The following is a 22,698-nucleotide window of genomic DNA, read 5'->3' on the forward strand; positions in this document are numbered from 1 at the left end:
CTCCATCCACTGTAAAACAGATGAGTTCTTCCCTGCCACCTTTCTGTATGGAGAGAATGTGATATTTGGACGATTTAACATTAATCCTGGTCCACGCATGAAGTTCTTCAAACCTTTCCAGGAGCCAAATGATGTTTGAAGAAGAGTTATTAAATCATCCATGTAACCCTTCAAAGCTGGCAATCATTGGCCTGGCTGCGTTCTTACTTCTCTGACTCCTGTTTATATTTTGTTTGAGATACAGTACTGTATCTGACAAGTATAGAAAGGCACTACCTTCCTCACTGTGGAAACACTTGATGCAGTCAAAAACCTAGCATAAAATGTTACGCTTTGGGATGAGAACGTGTTGGAATGACACTACCTGCAGCAAACAAGATGAACCACAGAAACCACATTTTCCAGATTAAGATTTGAGCTCTGATGCTCAAGAGTGAGTTTTTTGTCAGGACTTTACTGATCAACCTTTAGAAAATACCATTTTAATAGACTAACTCATCTTGTTTTTAATGGAAAATAATTTTCTTCTTGTTCTTTCATCTGCTACCTTTAAGAATAAACACAAAATTATGGAATACTTGGCTGTCCCAACTCCACTTGATGTTTGTATAGTGGGAAAGTTATGGGTGATTAAGACCTGGGATTTGAAAAATTCAGCAAAATGACTCAGTGTGTCGCTTGGATTTTTTTATACTGCAAAATACACACAGGTAATAATCCACATGTAGTAGGAGAACAGGACACTTTATTAAAACCAGATTTAAATGTTTGTGCTTTTTATGCCCCAGAACTTTTAAACACATTTGTATTTGTTCATAAATGATTATCACAGTAGTTCCTCATCAATATTGACTCTTAATAATTTTTAATTTGTCACAGTGATTCTTTCTCATGCAGGTTCACTGATTTGAATCAAGGAAAAGTGTAGATGTCACAATGACCTCACACTACAAATCTAAATATTCCATTTCAGTTTGTGGAAATTGAGCTAAATGCTAAAATGATCACTGTTACAGAAGAAAAACCACAGTTTCATGCGGGGAATATTTTTAATTTCTGTCTCGGCTACATTGACAGAGCAATCAGAAATGCTGACATTTCAATAATGCTGTTCAATAACAGCAAAACTTCAGGGATTTTACTCAAAATGTTTTGTGGTTTTGTAGAATCATGTCGATCCATTGGAGGTATTTTGTGATGTCCGTGTAGACATTGGGTTTATCTGGGTAGTTACAATTGCTGTTGTGGTTGAAAGAAACGATACCAACAGCAAACCCTTTGCACACCAGAGGACCACCAGAATCACCCTGTGAGGAGGAAGCATTTTAATTGGTCAGTTTATAGTAAGTGTTTAATACAGTACATTTATCAAAAAGAAACCTGCTGACATTGGACAGAATACATACCTGACAGAATCCTTTGCTTGTGCCATATCCACCTGCACAGATAACATTGGCAGGAAGTTGAGGCCATTGATTCTTACAGACTTGTGGGTTAATGACAGACACGTCCACCACCCTCAGCTCACCAACAGTTTTACCACCATTCATAGTTTTTCCCCATCCAGCCACCTGGCACACTTCATTTTCTGTTAGATCTATTTCAGCATGCGGAAGTTGAATTTCATCGTGTAGATCGTTTGTGGTTGCCAACTGGACACACACAATAAAAAGTAAAAATATAAATAAGACCACAAATATATTTCATGTGAAACTGTTGTCAGTATAAAGATGTACTTACTTGTAGGAGCATGATGTCATCACCCTTCTCAGGTGTGTTGTAACTGCTATAGACGAATTTTTTTTTAATCTCTACTATTTGGCCATTCTTGAGATTGTGGTTGCCAAGAACAACATGCGTGGGGAAGCTGAAGGAATAATCATTAAGAGGTTTTCAATTCATTTTCTAAATCTGTTTTAATGACATGAATCAGAGATTGAAGCAGGAGGTCGTCTGTTTAGCTCACTGGTTTGGCAGTGAACCATATGCCACATGACTGAAATTGAGCAGAGCTTTGCTGCGCATCTTTCCCTGCTCTCAACTTATGTTCCTGTCTAATCTTCACTGCTCCACTATCCAATAAAGGCAAAGAATTATCTGTAGGAAAGAGACTTAAGCAGAAGATGTTTGATTACTCACTCGTCAAAACAGTGTGCGGCAGTGACCACAAAGTTATTAGTGATGAGAAACCCTCCACACACATGACCGCCGTTGTTTTGCACAGAGACCATATATCGCATTGAACTCTCCGGTGCTTTTCCTCCATGTATGATGCCACCCCCATGCACTGAATAAAGTAAAAGAAAAAAAGGAAAATTAAATGGATGCCTCATTAAATGGTTGAAGAATAACAACAAGGACTTGTGATTCTTACCGAGTTGTCCAAAGCAGGTCAGAACAAGGAGGAGGAGAACTTTCTGCAGACCGAACATGATGCAAGCAAAATGGTTAGCCTTTGTTTGTACTGTAGGAGTCTCAGGTTCAGCCTTTTATAGAGCAGCTTCCTTTTGGCAAGTATGATTATCATCTGTCATTTTTTGCCTTTTGACCACTTCCTTTGCTACGTCTATGTTTGCATATTTGAAACTTGTGTTATCTTTGCATGGTCTTGCTTATCATAAGTACAGTGCATCATCAGTCAGCAACACACTGCTTTGCACACAGAAATAAAATTCTTCACAAAAGCCTTTCACATTATTTTACAAATTATTTATCCTTTTTGCTGATAGCAACCTGCAGTCATTTGATGTATTTTTCACAAGTATTATATTTATCTGCTGAGGAATCCCCAACCATTCTACTTTTGGCAGATCTCACCAAGGTTTCTCATATTTATGGTCTTCTGGCATGGATCTTGATGTTCAGTTCACCCCACAGATTTTAAAGTCAGGGCGTCATGCAGGCCAGTCAGTAACATTCCTTTTGGTATTTTGAAAGCAGTTCTTGACCGGGTATGTTTTGGGTCGATGTCATGCTGGAAGACAAAGCAATGACAATGACCCAGTTTTACTGCTGACTGCTTGAGGATTTCTTTCAAAATCTTCACATATCTTCCTTCTTCATGATTTCTTCCACCTTGAAGAAATCCCCGGTTCCGAGTCTGGTTTGTTTAATATTAACACCTATCCTAATCACAAAAACATAATTTTCATCCTTCTACTAAACACAATATGAATATTTTTACTTATATCCAGCAGATGATACAGAGTTGATAGTTAGTTTTCTCACATATTAAACGCTGATGTCTGACGTGACACATTTAAACAATATTATCTTGGAGTTCTGCAGCAAACTACATAAACCATAGAAACCAAAGCATGAAGATAAGATGTTACTATAGTAGAACAACACGTACATAAACAGGTCTTCAAAGTTTCACATTTGTTGATGTATCACTCATTTAGTGTTTGCAACACTAATCTGACTTTGTTAGTATTTTTTAAGAATACTGAAGTACGTGTGCTCGTTAAGTGTACATGCTGGTGCTGTATATTTCAAATCTTATTACCCCGTGGAGAGGGTGCCTCCCGTCGGCCATTAGAAAATGCTATTTAATATTCAGTTCACTGAGATGTCTGATAAAGCTTTTTGAAAAAGTCCATATCAGATGCTGTGTCATTTCTTTCATCATACAAATGTCACCTCTTTCTTATTCATGCCTGTCATTGGTAGCTAAAGAACTGATTTCACTCCTGCCCGCCTCTACAACCTGATGAATTTCTTAAGGCTGCATCTGCTGTGTGTGTGTGTGTGTGTGTGTGTGTGTGTGTGTGTGTGTGTGTGTGTGTGTGTGTGTCTAAATCTCAGAAGGTTATACTATGATATTGTAACACATTGTCTCTGTTTTAACAAAAACCTGTGTGTATTCAGTGTTACTTTTCTAAGCTGTTTACGTACTTCAAAGACCTTGCCCCCGAGTCGCCCTCGTGTCACCGGGCTGCTTCCTCTATGTAGTCACAGATATGATCAGATCTGATTACAGCTGAAGGCACGAAATGCAAAGACTAAGACTCACTTAGTCAATCAGTACATCTGTTAATGTACTGACTGGAAAAGTCTTGTTTAATAATCTAGAAAATGTTGCTGACTCAAATTTCTGGCTTTAGACAAAGATAACCGCAAAAAATACAGCAGTTTGTTTTTGTATTAGTTTTTTTTTTTTTTTTTTTGGCTCATATTCTCTGCACCATATTTGGGGAGAAAAGTTCATCTTTTGTACCGAGTCTGTAGTTCTCATAGGCTCTTTATCTGCATCATCTTTGTCTCTGCAGATGTGTGGAGTGTAGAAAGATGGGACCCAAGTCCAGATGCTGACAATGGACTTAACTGTGAGTGAACCTTTATTAGCAGCAGGGACAGAATACAAAAATCAGAAAGTGGCAAAGACTAAATTAAAAAAAACCTAAACTGGGAGGCAACTACAAAAGCAATACAAAGGAACTAAAAACCTAAAAACCTGAGAGGAGATGTCAAGCACAGAACATGAAAACCTGAGACTCTGGAACATGGAGAAATGCAGGCAATACCCAGACAACCCATCAACAAACAGAGGAAGAAAAAGGGCTTGAATACACAGGGATAATGAGGGAATGAGACACAGGAAGAGAGCACAGCTGGGAGAAATCACACTAACATAGCACATGATACTGTCAAAGTAAAACAGGAAACATGAGACAGGCACAGACATGAACACATAACTTGACTACGTGGCACAAGGAACACAGGGGAAGCACAGAGACAGAAACCAAGAGACTAGAAACTATAAATAACAATGAAATCCAAGACTACAAATATTTCAAAACACTGGGTCACCGACTCAGGACTGCAACAATGTCAGCATGTTGCTGGGTGTTTGTTACATACTCAATTTCCAGGACCAACACCCCAATACAGGAAGTCTGGTTTGGCTTTCTGTTTAAAAAAGCCAGAATATTTGATCCTATGGGTCTTAACCAACCAGCAATGCAAAGCTTAGATGGACCCTCAGGGGACTCACCTAGTTTTAAGTCCAGGTGTCTTCCCTGCCACCTCTGTTACACCAGCTCCCCTCACGAGCTGCATTCAGAATACCTGGTTTAATTTTAGGGGCCTGGACAGTAGGCCTCAAGGGTCAATTTGGACCTCCTCGGCTTTACTGCTGCTAAATTGCTTTAATAAAATTTCCTGCAATGAAAGTCTAAATTATGGACATTCCCTTTTTAACCCTTTGGGAAATGGTAAAGGTAAAAATCTGAGTATTAACTCATTTTTGGTAAATCACTCTTACGGGTTACTCCGGCCCTTTATCGTAACCAACCATTGCCAAAAAAATACCAAAAAGATACAGAACCAATTTGTAAGTTTACAGTTTGAGCAACGGTTCAGCCTCTGGAATCTCTGCTGAAATATCCAACGGTGAACTTCTGAAATCCAATCTTCTGAACTGCTCATCTCACAGAAGACAAAGGGAAGAACAAAGGATGTTCCTGGGCGCTCTCCTTTATACTCTGCCAAGTGCCCATTACCCACCTCTCCTCGTATCTAAACATTCAGTCATGTTGTTTACATAATATCATCCGAAGTATAGCCACGCCCTTATCAGCCTCCCATCTGACGTCTCCACATAAATTCAGAGAGTAGTGACTTCTGTGTGTCACTCTCACTCATTTCCCCCCTTCCACAAACATGATCCTATTTTTCAAGGCTGCTTTTTACACATCCTCTCAGTTAGGCCTGTCTTGGAATCATTATTATATTTTCTTATGCATTGTATTGGTTAAACTTAAACACACTTATATTGTATTATATTATATATTATATATCGTTCCGGGAAAAGCAGAACAGATGCAGGGCTAACACAGAGAAACAGACAATTTAGAGACAATTTATCACAATTAATCACCAGGTAAACAATCCACACAGGGAGAACATCAGTGCTGCTATTCTGAACATTATTAGACATAACTAACTATCAGCAAAATCACATATGAATTATGGTTCCATCTTCGATAATTGCAACACTTAACAACAATTCTCTCATTCAAAATCATATATGATGATAGGTTGGAGACTCATTTCTTATCTCTTGTGATGGCAGCAGCCACACAGGAGTAAATTAGTCCATTTTTCACTTTATTAGTTTGCTTTGCAGTTTTCTTCATTAATCATTTGGTTAAACCTAACACTGATATTATGAGGCGCGCACATAGTAACATTGTGTGGTTTTTCTAAAATGTTTTGTTATATTAATTATGTTTCTCTTTCTTTGAGTTACCTGGGTTTGGGCGGTGGCTGTTTCCTGTCTGGGCAAAAGGCGTGGCTGAGGACTCTGGGGACAAAATGCCTGCTCAGCAGGACCAACCATGGGCTTACCAGGAGCAGGGGTGTTTTAGGCTTAGTTAGGTTATTCTGTGCTTAGTTAATATTAGTGTGTGTTTTTGTTTTCCCCCCTATTGTGTTCAAATGGTTTGGCCAAATCATTATAAAAGCTACCCTCATGTGTCTTTTTAATTAGGTCAGTTTGTGAGTTAAGTTGTGTCTCACTTTGTTGTTTAAGTTTTGGAAATTACTTTTTGTAGAGTTATATTTAGTTGACCTGTTTTATGGGCCTGCTAAGTATGGTTTTGAATTTTGTTAATTTTGGACTTTTTGAGGGTTAAAATAAAGAAAACCCTTTTTGAAGATATTTTTGCTTGTGTCCTCACAATTGGTGGCAGCAGTGGGATCTGCCAGTTGAGGACACAGTATTTTTTTCTTTGAGGCTTTTTCACCCCCAGAAAAAAAAAAGAAAAATGCATCGTGGAGGAAAGGTGGAAAAGAAGAAAGGAGTAACTGTTCAGAAGGAAGCTGATGCTGAGGAGGAAATTGGAGTCTCTGAAATGGTGGAGAGCACTGAGGTTGAAGAAAGGGAGCCATCTCTGTCAGATCTGATGTCAATATTGCAAGCTCATATGGGTCAACAGGAGGCTCGGGAAGCAAGGCAAGAAGAGGTAACTGCACGACAAGAACAAAAATTCAAAGCATTGCAACATCAGTTTCAGCTTTTACAGTTAGAGGTGCAGTCCCGGACATCACCAGTACCAGAGCTACCATTACCTACCACAGAGTCACCAGAGTCAAGGGAGCTACCTCACATTCCTAGTTCTCCTCAAGCTCAAGCTGAATCCAGTCAGTCATTATCAGGTCAGTTTTCATTGCATGAACACAGACTGGAAAAGTTGACTGATAGTGATGATATTGAGCATTTTTTGACTACATTTGAACGCATTGCCTTAGCATATCGTTGGGAAAAAACAGACTGGGTTTTTCGATTAATACCACTGCTAACGGGCAAGGCAAGAGGGGCATACGTTCATATGGATATTGATGACTCTCTCAGCTATGACAAAGTTAAAGCTGCAATTTTGTCCAAATATGATGTTAACCCTGAGACCTACAGGCAGCGATTCCATTCACTGGAAGTCAGGCTTGATGAGAACCCTAAGGAGTTGTATGCTCGACTTAAAGATCTGTACGGGAAATGGATTCAGCCAAAAGGTAAAACGAACCAAGAAATTGGTGAAATAATCATCCTTGAACAATATTTGAGAATGTTGTCCCCTGAGCTACAGGTTTGGATTCGAGAGCACAATCCGTCTTCTGCAGCGAAGGCAGCTGAGCTGGCAGAAGTGTTTGTAGCTGCCAGGAGGAAAGGGCAACCTTGGACCTGTAATGCAAATAAAATGCCAAAGGAAGGCCCCAAATCAGCCCAGATGTATCATCAAAGGCCATTGTCAGCAGAAAAAACTCCTGTGGGTGAGAACCAGTTTGCTGGCAGACCATTAAAAAATTCAAAAAAGATTGTTTGTTACCTCTGTGGGTTAGAGGGCCACACAAAGCCAATGTGCCCAAAAACCTCAGCTAAGATGGTTCAAATGTGTTTCATGCCACGTTCACATGCTGAACATGGGCTCCAGTGTGACCAGACTGTTAAAATGATAAAAATTGAAGCTAATGGAACAACTTTAAGAGCTTTGCTTGATTCTGGCAGTTCTCGTACACTGATACATAGAGATTTTGTGCCCCCCAATATTGTCCGTGTTAGTGACACCATCCCCATTTGTTGTGTGCATGGAGATGAGAAGATGTACTCAACAGCTGACATGTACATTAAAGTGAATGGACAGACATACCTTTTAAATGTTGGGGTGGTTGATAACCTGCCTTATTCAGCTATTCTGGGACGAGATTTTCCAGTGCTTTTTGATTTGTTGGAGTCAGACCAGAATCATCAATGCAATGTGGCTGTTACTAGAGCCCAAGCTCAAAAATCTAGTGAAACCTCAGAAGTTTTCAGTGCCTTGCCATTTTTTTAATGAGGAATGGGAAGTTGCACCTGTGAAGCCTCGGAAAAGTCGCGGACAGAGGAGACAGGAGAAGTTCCAGCATACTATAGTACACCCAGAAATGCATACTGACCCAGACTTGCCTTTGGGACTTCAAATTCCTGGCAATATAATAGAGTTGCAAAAAACTGATCCTAGTTTAGCTTCCTGTTTTCAGCGAGCAATAGACAAGGACCAAGTAGAGGAGGCAGGCATTAACAAAAGTGACTATGTCTTGCAAAATGGCATACTTTACCATCAGATGGGCTCACTTCTGAAGCTCGTGGTCCCCCAAGAAGTTAGAGAAACCGTGCTTAATTTGGGACACTCTATTCCCTGGTCTGGCCACCTTGGTAAGCACAAAACCACAGCTCGTATTAAACAACATTTTTTCTGGCCTGGCCTCCATAGAGATGTAGCCTACTTCTGTAAGAGCTGTCCTCAGTGCCAGATGACATCCTCCAAAGTCCCTTCCAAAGCTCCACTCCAACCACTGCCTATTATTGGTACCCCATTTGAGCGCCTCGGAATGGATATTGTTGGACCCGTTGAGAAGAGTAAGTCAGGGAATCGCTATATGCTTGTAATCACTGATTATGCAACTAAATATCCAGAGGTCTTCCCACTGAAATCCATCAAGGCAAAATCAGTAGCTTTCTGCCTTGTACAGCTCTTCGCAAGAGTAGGGTTCCCACAGGAAATACTGACTGATCAGGGGAGTAACTTTATGTCCAACTTACTAAAACAGGTGTACAAGCTGCTGGGCATTAGAAGCCTGAGGACCACCCCATACCATCCTCAGACTGATGGGCTAACAGAACGGTTCAATCAGACTCTGAAGCAGATGCCCCGGAAGGTGGTAGATAAGAATGGTGCTGATTGGGATCAGTGGCTTCCTTATCTTCTCTTTGCCTACAGGGAAGTGCCACAAGCCTCCACTGGTTTCTCTCTGTTCGAACTTTTGTATGGGTATGAGGTACAAGGACCTCTAGCCCTGCTAAGAAACATCTGGGAGGGAGGCAAGGAAAAGATGGACTCTGTTAACATTGTTTCCTATGTTGTGCAGATGAGGGAGCGACTGCAGAAAATGAGTGAGCTTGCTCAGTCAAATATGACCAAAATCCAGCAGAAGCAGAAGTTTTGGTATGACCGAGCAGCTCGTCAGAGGTCTTTTAGTCCTGGACAAAAGGTGTTGGTGCTCCTCCCCACTGACAACAACAAGCTATTGGCTAAGTGGCAAGGGCCCTTTGAGGTTCAGAAGAAATTGGGGTCCACTACTTACCAAGTGTTCATCCCTGGAAAGCCACGCTCCAGCAGGGTTCTGCACATAAATCTATTGAAGGAATGGGCGCAGCGCCCTGAAAAGACAGCAGAGGTGATGCTCATAAGGGGTGTGCCAGAGGAAGAAGAGGTTGGTGAGCAATACTTGCCTTCTGCTGATGTGGTAGATTTTGACCTTAGTCATCTGCCAGATGATAAACAGCTTCAGGTGAGAGCTGCATGCAACTCTGAGGTGCTTCAAGTGAATCCTGGCCGAACAGATATTGTTGAGCATGACATTGTCATTAAAGAGGGCGTCGCAGTAAAGCGTTTGAGCTACAGGATCCCTGAACGTCTGCTAATATCCCTGAAGAAGGAAATCGACCTCATGTTGTCCTTGGGGATCATTGAGCCATCAAAGAGTGAGTGGTGTAATCCAGTGGTCCTGGTGCCAAAGAAGGATGAAAGCATGAGGTTCTGTATAGACTTCAGGTACCTAAACTCAATATCACTGTTTGATTCATACCCCACACCACGCATTGATGATTTGCTGGAACGGCTGGGGAAGGCAAAGTACTTGACCACACTTGACCTGTGCAAGGGATATTGGCAGGTGCCACTAACGGAGCGATCAAAGAAGTTGACTGCCTTTCGAACACCTTGGGGTCTCTTCCAATTTACAGTGATGCCATTCGGGCTGCATGGGGCTCCAGCAACCTTTCAGAGATTAATGGACCAAGTACTATGTGGTTTCTCAGATTTTGCATCTGTATATCTTGATGATATTGTCATCTACAGCACCACATGGGAGGAACACTTGGAACATCTGCATGCTGTCTTCGACCGTCTTGGCACTGCTGGGTTGACGGTGAACCCCTCTAAGTGTGTTTTTGCCTCTGCTGAGACTGCGTACCTGGGCCATGTGATCGGGAATGGGGTGATCAAGCCTCAGGTCAGTAAGATCCAAGCCATTGAGTCTTGTCCTCTCCCACAGACAAGGAAGCAACTAAGATCCTTTTTGGGCATGGCAGGCTTTTATCGTCGGTTCATACCACGATTCTCCACCAGGGCAGCTCTACTAACGGACTTGATAGGCATCAAGTGTCCTAATCAGATTAACTGGACAGAGGAGGCTATAGCAGCTTTCAAGGACATCAGTCAATCACTGAGTAGCGAACCAGTTTTGTACAGTCCAGACTTTAATGAGCACTTTTTCCTTCAAACGGATGCATCTCATAGGGGTCTGGGAGCAGTGCTACTTCAAGGTTTGGAAGGAGAACGTCATCCTGTTGCTTATATCAGCCGAAAGCTGTTCCCGAGAGAGGTTCGATATTCAACAGTGGAAAAGGAGGCCCTTGCAATCAAGTGGGCCCTTGATTCCTTCAGGTACTACCTTCTTGGAAGAGAATTCACCCTGGAGACGGATCACAGTGCACTTCAGTGGATGGAAAAGATGAAGGATAAGAACGGAAGGATCACAAGATGGTACCTTGCTCTGCAACCTTTCCGGTTTGTCATCAAGCACATTCCTGGGAAGAACAACGTTACCGCCGACTTCCCCTCTCGCTGTACCAGCGAGAGTCCTGAAGAGGGGGGGTGTGTGATGGCATCAGCCACACAGGGGTAAATTAGTCCATTTTTCACTTTATTAGTTTGCTTTGCAGTTTTCTTCATTAATCATTTGGTTAAACCTAACACTGATATTATGAGGCGCGCACATAGTAACATTGTGTGGTTTTTCTAAAATGTTTTGTTATATTAATTATGTTTCTCTTTCTTTGAGTTACCTGGGTTTGGGCGGTGGCTGTTTCCTGTCTGGGCAAAAGGCGTGGCTGAGGACTCTGGGGACAAAATGCCTGCTCAGCAGGACCAACCATGGGCTTACCAGGAGCAGGGGTGTTTTAGGCTTAGTTAGGTTATTCTGTGCTTAGTTAATATTAGTGTGTGTTTTTGTTTTCCCCCCTATTGTGTTCAAATGGTTTGGCCAAATCATTATAAAAGCTACCCTCATGTGTCTTTTTAATTAGGTCAGTTTGTGAGTTAAGTTGTGTCTCACTTTGTTGTTTAAGTTTTGGAAATTACTTTTTGTAGAGTTATATTTAGTTGACCTGTTTTATGGGCCTGCTAAGTATGGTTTTGAATTTTGTTAATTTTGGACTTTTTGAGGGTTAAAATAAAGAACCCTTTTTGAAGATATTTTTGCTTGTGTCCTCTTTGCTTTGGCTGCTTGGTCCCTCACATCTCTTCACATTCCATTTAACATATTGATCAAACTTTTATTTTATCTTTAATTAAGAATAAAGATGATTAGCAAAAGCACACAAAGAGACTCTGTTTTAGCACATAAATGATTGGATGTTGAGCCTTTTTACCCTCTCTCAAATGTAATGAGAGGTAAACCAGGGAGACTTCTCTTCTCTCTATCTTCTCTTCTCTTTCTACAACACCTTTCTCAACAATACACCAAGGGTATTGTGGGTATTTGTACAGTAAATGTAATTCTGTTGCCTGGAAAGCATTTACATTTATGTGATGCGGCACAGAAGTTGCACAAATCTCTGAAAATCAGATAAAAGAAACCACAGCTTCAAGCTTCAGGCGTGACATAATTTAATCATTCCTGACAGATGACAGTGTAAAAGAACATCTTGACTCAGTTTGACATTTCACGCAACCTCTGTGAAATATGTCAGTAAGTGATACTCTAATTGAAAAGTGAAGTATTGCAGTTATCTCACTTACTGTAAGTACTGTGTGCTGTGGGTTGGAAAATAGAAGCAAGAGCTGGGGTGGGAGGGGAGAGAGGTTCACCCGGCAAAGGTTTCCAGTGTGTTGTAGGGCTAACACAGAGAGACTGAAAACCTTTCACTTTTAAAACCCCATTTATAATCACTTATTAATATCACACTAATTGTGTCAATCGACATCATTTCATTACGACCACAAGCATATCTTTGAATTGTTGGAGAAAACACAAACTGCACAGAATCCCCAGCCAACCAGGAAGTTTGAATCCCGAACCTTCATTCAGTGAGGAAACTGTTCTAACCACTGCACCACCCTGATCTCAGCCCAAGCACTACAGAGGCAACTATGCTAAAACAGCTTGTCAAACACTGCCCCCTAATGGTGACCATTTATTAAGTTTGGCTAACCTCCTAAGACCCGAACTCTTTCATGGCATGGATTTTTAATTCCTCTTTCTCTGACATTTGAGCTGATTAGGACCTGATGAATGTAAAAACAAAGAATCACCAGATTTTTTTTTTACCTGATTTTTGTTTCTAAGAAAAGTGAGAGCCACATATGAGGACATTCGTTTTAAATTTTGATAAAACAGAGGCAGTATAATGTCCTCGTAAGTGGATAATCAGGCCCTTGTAGAGCAAAATTTAGTATTTTTGGTCTAGACAACCAAAAATGTGATGGCCACATATGTGGACGCCAGGTCCTAGGAGGTTAAAACTAATTTCTTTTTCCCGAGAATGTTTTTGATCTAAAAAAGGAAGATCGATATATATATATCTGTGTAGATGTTTGGGACATTTGGATAGTCATTCATGTCATAGTTGTTAAAGGAAAAAACACCAAACTGCTGATTTGTCACACATCAGAGGACCACCAGAAGCACCCAGTGAGGAGAAAATATAATTTAATTTATGCCATTTTTATGAAGTTAGATCACATTTTAAATTAAAACATTAAAATGTTACCTGACATATTCCTTTCTTTGCTTCAAGCAGTTCTTATCCTGTCTCTTAATCTATCGTAGATTAATATGGAATAACTTAAACTTCAGCTTAGTAAGACTCTGTACCTCATATATTACCATGAGCATTATCTCAAAATGCTGTGATGATCATACTTTGTCCATCAAGCGTGAAGAAAATTGAAAGAAACAAAAACTTTGTTGAACAGTAGATGGTGCTATTGGAATATTTTGTATAACATATAATAATATAATACTGTGGTGTTCTCACTGGGAAAAGGAAAATGAGAAAAAGTAAATCTTACTAAAAAATTTTATATATTATAATTTTTTATTATGATATTATATTTTTTCATATAAAGACAAATTTATAGTGGTTTTAATAATGAAAAGAAAAAAAATAATGCAACTCAAAAACAGAAACTAAAAAAACATTTAAAGGATAATTTAGTGTGTCCGTCATATAAATGATACACAAGGAAAATGCAAGGAAAACAATACATATTTGATTATTTGAGCCCAATAATGTAATCCACCATTCTTCTCTTTGATACATCCTCCAGCTTAGAGCTGTTTAAGTGATGAACACGGTTCATCAATATTTTCTGCTGGGAATGTTTCTGGAAGATTTCTTCTTGGTTTTCAGTTATCTTATCAAGCTTCATTACAACCTTCATTTGAAAGTCTAAGAAAAAAACAGATGAGCAAGTATTTTTAACATGTGAAGAAATGACAGACCTGTCACATCCAGTGTTGGTCAAGTTACTTGAAAAAAGTAATCAGTAATTAGTTACTGATTACTTCCCCAAAAAAGTAATCCTGTTACTTTACTGATTACTTATTTTCAAAACTAATTAATTACTTAGTTACTTAGTTACTTTTTAAAAACACGATTTACAACCTGAAGAGGTGATAAAGCGATAGATCTTTCAGCCCAATTCTACTTTTTCATCATATCCATCATACAAAATGTAATCAAATGGAAAGGTCCCTTTTTAAAACTTGTTTTATCAGTTTTAATCTTTTAACTTTATGCATCAAGCAAAAATGTAATTATATGCAACATTCTCTGACTTGAATAAATTAGTTTAACATTTAAACCTATTTTCTGCACATTCCAGCACATAAAATAAAATATTTTTTGTGTTTACACTCACTCTTTCAAATAGATGTAAGTAAAACACAGCAGAAAATAAATAAAGTCAAAGACTCAGTGGTCCTGTTGCTCTATTTTTACCTGTAAAGCAGGACTGCGGTAGGCGGAGGTTTACCCTGGTGCAGGTGTGCCGCGGTCAGTTGAAGAATCCGTGAGTTTCTCTGTGAATTTCCCATTACGTCATGGCGCACTCGGTGCTTGCTCGGAAGTTTAGGGGTTTTTTTCGCTGTAAAAAGAAGTTTTCTTCCCACGCACAACGGAAGCTAATGTTTTTGTCACTTTTTATGGAATCAAACTCAAAGTAAGGTCAGTACTTCCACGCTTTAAACACTGCACGCTCATACTCTCTCCCACAATCGATATGTGATCCATTGTTGATCTGCACACAGCTGTTGTCACTAATGGCGCACTCGCTTACGTCACTGTCGTGAGACATTCTCGCAAAAAATCACGGTTTTAGTAACGCAGTAACGCAGCGTTCCTATGGGAAAGTAACGGTAATCTAATTACCGTTTTTGCAATAGTAATCCCTTACTTTACTCGTTACTTGAAAAAGTAATCAGATTACAGTAACGCGTTACAAGTAACACGTTACTGCCCATCTCTGGTCACATCTACATTAAACTCCAAACTGTGTCTTGTGTTGCATCATATTACTGAGGGGCATAATGAGAAAACTGACAAGAAAAGTCCATGGTGTATGTGGGTATGAATTTCTGTCATTTTAATTGCAATAACTTATAATTGTGTACTGTAATTCATATATTTTTAGTGTATAATGTGATGCCCGAGAAGAGTTTTCTGACACACAAGTGAAAAAATAAACTGGAAAGATTTTTAACCAAACCTTACTATCATTTTAAAATAAATCTTCTGTCATTTTTAAAAGAACATTGGAATTCTTATGTCGACATGTATCCTGGTAATTAATTAGCTGAGGTATTAAATTTAAAGAAAACATAAGGAAGAAAATAACAATGGAAGTACTAGCTCCTGTAGCCAGCAGATGTCACTGTTGAGACATGGCAATATCAAATTCAATAATCTATTATTTCCAACAAGAGAGGGCATTTAGTTTATTAAATAAAGACCTTTAGACGCTGGATGTATAAAATCGGTGCAAATGATTAATAGATTTGCCTATTTTTCATCTCATTCACACTAACAACGTCATTTCACTGGACAAATTATTATTATTATTATTATCCATCCATCCATTCGCTTCCGCTTCTCCTTTTCAGGGTCGCGGGGGGCGCTGGAGCCTATCCCAACTGTCATAGGGCGAGAGGCGGGGCACACCCTGGACAGGTCGCCAGTCTGTCGCAGGGCCAACACACAGGGACAGACAAACAATGGCGCTCACGTTCACTCGCACATTCACACCTAACGGCAATTTGGATTTTTCCAATTAACCTATCTCCACAAGCTGCATGTCTTTGGACGGTGGGAGGAAACCGGAGTACCCGGAGGGAACCCACGCAAACACGGGGAGAACATGCAAACTCCACACAGAAAGACCCCGGCCTGATTTTTGGAATTGAACTCAGGACCTTCTTGCTGTGCAGCAACAGTGCTAACCACCGTGCTGCCCTATTATTATTATTATTATTATTATTATTTTAAAAGTGAATAAACAGATCTGGCAAATTAGACCACTTCACCTGGTGTGATGGCATCAGCCACACATGGGTAAAACAAGTCCATTTGTTCACTTATTAGTTTGGTTTACAGTTTTCTTCATTAATATAGTTCATTAATCATTTTATTTAAACCTAACACTGATATTATGAGCATAATAGCATTGTGTGGTTTTTCTAAAAATGTTTTCTGTTATATTAATTATGTTTCTCTTTCTTTGAGTTACCTGGTTTTGGGCAGTGGCTGTTTCCTGTTTGGGCAAAAGGCGTGGCTGAGGAATCCCAGAACAAAATGCCTGCTCAGCAGGACCAACCACGTGCTTATCAGGAACAGGGGTGTTTTAGGTTTACTCACGTTATTCTGTGCATAGTTAGTATTAGTGTTTGTTTTTGTTTCCCCCCTATTGTGTGTAAATTGTTTGGCCAAACCACTATAAAAGCTACCCTCTTGTGTCTTTGTAATTAGGTCAGTTTATGAGTTAAGTTGTGTCCACTTTGTTTTAAGTTTCTGAACATTACTTTTTGTAGAGTTATATTTAGTTGACCTCTTTTATGGGCCCGCTAATTATATTTTTGAATTTTGTCTTTTGAACTTTTTTTGAGGTTTAAAATGAAGAAAACCCATTTTGAAGACATTTTTTCCTGTCCTCTATGTCTTGGCTGCTTGGTCCCTCACACTTGGCAAAAAGTCCACTCTTAGCTCAAAACACACAACTGTACTGTGTGAGTAACTGTAAATATTAGGGCCACACAGTTAACTAGGAATTGAACCTTAGAAAAAGTAATTATGTAAGATGAATGTTTGATGAAATTATTTGCCAACAGTCTTTATTGATACTGGCTAGAGGCAATATCCAGCAGAGACACACACACACACATATTAAAAATAAATTCCCCTCTGGGCGGTCTTTATCCTTCAAGTTCAGGTCCTCCTGGGAGCTTGAGGGTAGCTTGCCCAGTTGCTTAGCCGTTCCTAGGACTGCGCTCTTCTGGACAGAGATATTTGATGTTGTTCCTGGGATCTGCTGGAGCCACTTGCCTAGCTTGGGGATCACTGCATCGAATACTCCGATTACCACAGGGACCACTGTTACCTTCACCCTCTACATCTTCTCGAGTTCTTCTCTCAGCCCTTGGTACTTCTCCAGGTTTTTGTGTTCCTTCTTCATGATATTGCTGTCACTCAGTATAGCTACATCTATCACTATGGTCCTCTTCCTCTGCTAGTCATGTTAGTTAGCCATCACCAGGTTGTCTGTCTTTAACTTGAAGTCCCACAGGATCTTAGCTCGGTCACTCTCCACCACGCTAGGGGGGTGTCCCATTTGACCTAAGGACTTCCAGGGCAACTTAATTATGGCATTCAATCTATGCTCTGCCTGCTAGCATCTTGCACCCTTCTGTTATGTGCTAGATTGTCTCAGGGGCATCCTTGCACAGCCTAAGGGACCATCATGGAAGGACAGGCCCATGCACGGTATGTACCACCGGCAGGCAGAGGAAGTGGCTGATATCCAGAAATCCTTTACAGATATATAATCCTAGAGAGAGAGAGAGAACATTATATTTTATTGGAAGGCATTCAGATCTTGTGTTACATTTAGTGATTCTGTTCGTGAGCCAGTCAAACTTTAGTTTCACATGACCACTGCCAAATTTATCAACATGCTCCCTCCTTTGGGTGAGAAAGCAGGAGCATGATCTCCTTCTGCTTTGAAGAAAGTCATGCTCAGGATTGGCTCACTCTGTCAGTCTTCACCTTCTTGGTAAGTTCATTAAAGAGTTCAGAGCATTCTAGTTTATTTCTGAAGCTCCACCTTTTTAATTGGTTTCCATTCTTCACAAGGCTCTTTTGGTATATTACCACAATGTGATAATTTTTTGGCACTAGTCGCTCTCTATACACAGCCAAACTCCTATGCTTATTTTATTTTATTCTACTTCAATTGTGTCCATTTGCAGAATAATAATAAAATGGAGTCCAGAAGAGCTAAAGCTTGGAAGTACTTACATTACTTTGAGTTTGATTCCGTAAAAAGTCACAAAAACTTCCTACTGGGGAAGGTTCTTGTTGGCTTTATTTTGTGGCACCAACTAACCCCCATACATGGAGCAGGCTCTTACAGCATTCCACGGGCTTCGTTCTGTTGGAACTAACTGTTCTCCGTACTTTGGGCAGGTTCTTCTTGTTTGTATCTTGTGGTAATAACTACTCTCCATAAACGGAAAAAGTCCTTATGCTGTGCTTTTCTACTCTGCCTGAGCACTCAAAGCATTTTATTCAACGTGTATTATTCGCCCATTTACACAAACACTTTTTCCATCTACTTTTGACAGATTGATATCGACTCCGCCTTGGGGTACTAACCACCCACCATACTTCGAGCAGATTCTTGTTGGCTGTGTCTTGTGGCACTAACCGCCCTCCATACTTTGACAGACTTCTACGGCACATTCCTCCGACTGCACCTTTTATCCTCGGAGTTTCGGCCCTAGCGGAGGAGTCCAGCACGGCAGCTCTTTCAGTTTCCTGTTGAGTTTCCCTGTTTCAGGGACAGGAACTCCCAGCTCTGCTTCTGTCCCCCGCCCATGATAATAACACGGACCGAGGGCAGGACGCGATTCTTGGATTAAAGCCGTCCAAAGTCGGGACTTCCAGGGTCGCGAGAGGGATAACTTCCCAGCTTTATGGCGCTGTAGTCGGGTTATAAAGGCACAAGTTTTCCCTGCAAACCAACAACTCCGGGTGAGTAGAAACGATTGATCGCAGAGTTGGTTTCCAGCTAACTCGCCCACGGCTGGAAAAAGAAAAAGTTGTGCCGCTTCGGTTCGGCAGTTTCCTCCTTGTTGGGGCTCCATGCGGTAAAAACAGGCTCGGATCTAAAGATAATCAGCTCTAAGGAGGTGAACAGCTTGTCGCAGAGCCGTTTTCCTGCTCGAGGCCCGAGCTGTGACTAATCTCAGGCCACGGCACGAAGAGCCATTTTTACCGCAGAGTCCTGTTGGAGGCAGGACAGCCTCACACCAAAGAACCGCTTTAATCACACACTGTCATCGCGTTTCATTACCGACGAGTTAATTTTACTTGATAAAAGTAACACCTGGACTTCAGAGAGAGGCACCGGGAGTGAGAGCCGGGGTCAGAGATTTAAAACGGTCAAAGTTTTTCACTTTCAAACTAAAAACCGCCGAGTTTAAAACGTGAGGCTTAACATTTGGGGTTTTTCTCGACTTTTTCTTCTTCTGTTTTTTCCTTTGGGAATTACAGTCAGGAGAGGTGTGTTCAAGAACTATCTGTATTCCCCTGTGTCCTGATGCTGCATTCACGGTCCAGTAAATCAACTCAGTCATCCTTTGAACGCGTTTTAGTTAGGTATTTTGGTTTATTCGGCGTTTGGAGACTAAAGTTGAAAGTTCCAGAATATACCCCCCAACTGTGCTGACACTCACTGCTGTGTTCATGTGTTGAAAGAGAAATGATGTCTCGGTTGCTCAAACTGATGCTGGAGTTTGATCTACAGTTGATGTACAGTTTACATTCTGCAGAGACAGTGAGTTCAACTTTACTCAAATTTCTAATTTTGTTGAATTTTTTATCAGACAACAAAATAAACAAAATTATTTTTTTAACTTGATATTTATTTCTATAAGACAGCATAAAATATAAATACTTGCTAAAAAATCATTCTAAGCTATAAACTATATTACATATTTTAATACTCTGCAGTGTCAGGCCCTCCTTCCTGTTTGAGCTTCTATTTTATTCAAAAGAAGCAACCAATAAGCAAAAACAAAGCGCTCGTTTGCACCATGCCTGAGATAAAGTAGATATAAAAACCGCATCATAGAGGATGACACCAGATGAATCACTTCAGAACCCTACATGTGATCATTAACCTACACAATTCAACAGAAAAACAAACTGAAACCTTTTTTGGGGGTGGAGATAAAAGTAGAAAAACTAAAATAATATGTTTGCATAAGTGTGTGCACCCACCTATAAATGTGGATATGGGTGGGGATAATTAACCAAGCACATTCAGATTAATGCCAAATAGTCAGAGGACATTGACTCTGATTTAAAATCAATTTTTGCTGCTCTCAGATGGTCATCAATACCTGAAAAAAACATGACACAACAGTGACTTCACCAACAACTAAAAACTGATGAAAATATGATTCCAGATGGTTTGTTTGGTTCAAAAGCAACACTGCACATGACCACAGAACAGCATACCTATGGTGAAGCACGGGGGAGGCAGTGTCATGCTCTTCTGTGGAGGGACCTGAAGAAAATGCGCTGAATTCTGCAATAAAATCAGTTGCCCAACACAGTTCCTGTTTAAGGATCCTCGTATTTATGCCGTTAGGTTATTATTGAAGTTTCTCACTCCTTTTTTTTTTTTTTTTTTTTTTTTTTTTTCCTTATGTGTGTGTTTTGTTTTGTGTGGTGTTTTTTTTTTGTTTTTTGTTTTTTTAGTTGAATTGTACAGGTTAAAGGTCACATTAATGGTGGAAAAGGTCCTGAAGTGATGTATCTTGTTGTCATTGTTTTACATCACAAAACCCTGGCATTCTAACAGGGCATCGGTTACAGGACATCGGTTATTATATAGAAATTATATCTATATTTAAATACTTTCTATAGAAAGTTCATATAATCGTACAGTAATTTTCAGATCTATTTCAATTCAATTTCACTTATACAGCGCCAAATCACAACAACAGTTGCCTCAAGGCACTTATTATATTGTAAGGTAGACCCTATAATAAAACAGAAAAAAACCCAACGATCAAATGACGCCATATGAGCAAGCACTTTGGCGACAGTGGGAAGGAAAAACTCCCTTTTAAAAGGAAGAAACCTTCGGTAGAACCAGACTCGGGGAGGGGCGGCCATCTGCTGCGACCGGTTGAGGTGAGAGAAGGAAGACAGGATAAAAGACATGCTGTGCAAGAGAGCCAGATCGTGGGGGCGATCGTGGCTCAAGAGTTGGGAGTTCGCCTTGTAATCGGAAGGTTGCCGGTTCGAGCCCCGGCTTGGACAGTCTCGGTCGTTGTGTCCTTGGGCAAGACACTTCACCCGTTGCCTACTGGTGGTGGTCAGAGGTCTGTGTCTCTGCCAGAGTCTGGCAGCCTCGCCTCTGTCAGTGCGCCCCAGGGTGGCTGTGGCTACAATGTAGCTTGCCATCACCAGTGTGTGAATGTGTGTGTGAATGGGTGGATGACTGGATATGTGTGTATTGTGGGATGAACTTCATATAACAGAGCACCTTTCTAAAGCCATTGAAAGGGCTTTACTGGGAATATTAAAACATTGGGGGGTGCTGTTAGGATTTGTAAGGAGAAAGAACTGCCCTGTTTGTCACAGCTTTGTTATTACGGTACTCTTTTTATGAAGTGCTTTACTTATCAGTGTGTGCTGGAAGATGTGGCGGAAGGAAGGAAGGAAGGAAGGAAGGCAAGCGGGAGGGAGGGCTGGTGATGAGGCAAGATAGTGTGAGTTAGACTACATCTAATGTTGTTTTGGTAGAAGCTGCCATTTTATTTTATTTTTGTGATCCTGTAAGCCTTTAAATAATAAACCTCAGGTAATAGATTATAGCAAACTGTTCACACTGTAACATAGCAGGAAGCGGCTGAGAGGCTTCTGTGTTTTATATCTGTTAACTTCTGCAGATGTGAATCTGTTGGCCCTCTTAAGACAGAATCACCTTTATGAAAAAAATCTCTCCATCTTTTGCTTGTAAAAGTAAACAAGTAAGTAGGGTTTGCAGTTTGAGGCTTGACCTTCATTCTGGTAAAACTGGAAATGGGGGCAGTGAAATGTGTGAAAACCATAGATGTAAATACAATATATAAGGTAAAAACGTAGTTTGTGTAATTCTAATGAGCTTGGAAGTCAAGTTTTGGTTTGAGCGTCTTTATCCTTCAGCAGAGTCTTAAGTCTCTGAGCAGCTCTCTGTGAGGATCTTCAGGAATAGTTCTCCAGGCTTCTTGAAGGACATTCAAAGCTCTTCTTTGGATGTTTCTGCCTTTTGTTCTGTTATCTGTCAGGATGATCCCACACTGCTTCAGTGATGTTGAGGTCTGAGCTCTGGGAAGGCCCATTCATGACTGATAGTGTTCCCCTGTGTTTTTTCTATCCAGGTATGCTTTCGCTGCATAGGGTAGTGTGTTTGGGATAATTGATGAAGCCGTTGCAAATTAGATACTTTCCAGATGCTCCGTCGTGGATCATAATGTGATGGGACTTTTCTGTAACATCGCTATCACCACTGTGTTTTACAGATTGCTGTAGTCGATTACCTTTGTACCCAAAAATGACGATTATTGTACCATTTGGCCAGGGGGTTAGGGTTAGAAAGGCCTTCTAATTTATTTATCTTTTAATGTTTTTACCCTGTGGTATAGAAATGGTAACAAGTATTTTCCTTAGTCATAATAACTTATCATAACGACACTACTCAAGAATCAAGATTAACTCGCGATTTTTGCAAAGTTCTGTAAGTCAAACAAAAAGCAGGTTATCAGGAAATCAGAAAATAAAATACAGAAGACAAACACGATCCAGCCTGCACAGACACGAGGATC

The 22,698-nt window shown here is 40.3% G+C and overlaps 2 protein-coding genes across 3 annotated transcripts in view; one reads left to right on the top strand and one right to left on the bottom strand.

The window, feature by feature from the left end:
• Window positions 1-1,142: 1,142 nt before the first annotated feature.
• On the bottom strand, window positions 1,143-6,479 carry LOC146607657 (duodenase-1-like). The gene is made up of 6 exons (XM_085347549.1): window positions 6,254-6,479; window positions 2,375-2,417; window positions 2,140-2,287; window positions 1,741-1,867; window positions 1,407-1,652; window positions 1,143-1,307 (listed from the first exon to the last, which is right to left on the bottom strand). Exons 1-6 carry the CDS (start codon window positions 6,341-6,343, stop codon window positions 1,143-1,145), a joined length of 819 nt encoding a protein of 272 aa, XP_085203675.1. The 5' UTR covers window positions 6,344-6,479.
• A 12,168-nt stretch (window positions 6,480-18,647) lies between these two features.
• Window positions 18,648-22,698, top strand: part of cyfip1 (cytoplasmic FMR1 interacting protein 1) — a 39,000-nt gene continuing 34,949 nt past the window's right edge. For both annotated transcript variants that reach the window (XM_085348903.1, XM_085348904.1), the window contains exon 1: window positions 18,648-18,850. The gene's annotated coding sequence lies outside the window, so the exon portion shown is untranslated. The remainder of the gene's footprint in view (window positions 18,851-22,698) is intronic.

The sequence above is a fragment of the Diplotaxodon limnothrissa genome, linkage group LG23 (genome assembly GCF_057381915.1).
Source record: "Diplotaxodon limnothrissa isolate DT_005_m linkage group LG23, D_limnothrissa_male_GT1.1, whole genome shotgun sequence".
Lineage (NCBI taxonomy): Eukaryota > Metazoa > Chordata > Actinopteri > Cichliformes > Cichlidae > Diplotaxodon > Diplotaxodon limnothrissa.

What these genes read in the sequence shown, in the direction of transcription:
- LOC146607657 (XM_085347549.1), bottom strand. Translation starts at nt 6,343, where the DNA reads ATGGTTGGTCCTGCTGAGCAGGCATTTTGTCCCCAGAGTCCTCAGCCA. An exon ending in GACCTGCTTTGGACAACTCG is followed by an intron (nt 2,288 to 2,374) that starts GTAAGAATCACA and finishes TACTTTATTCAG; the next exon opens with TGCATGGGGGTGGCATCATA. An exon ending in ATGACATCATGCTCCTACAA is followed by an intron (nt 1,653 to 1,740) that starts GTAAGTACATCT and finishes GTGTGTGTCCAG; the next exon opens with TTGGCAACCACAAACGATCT.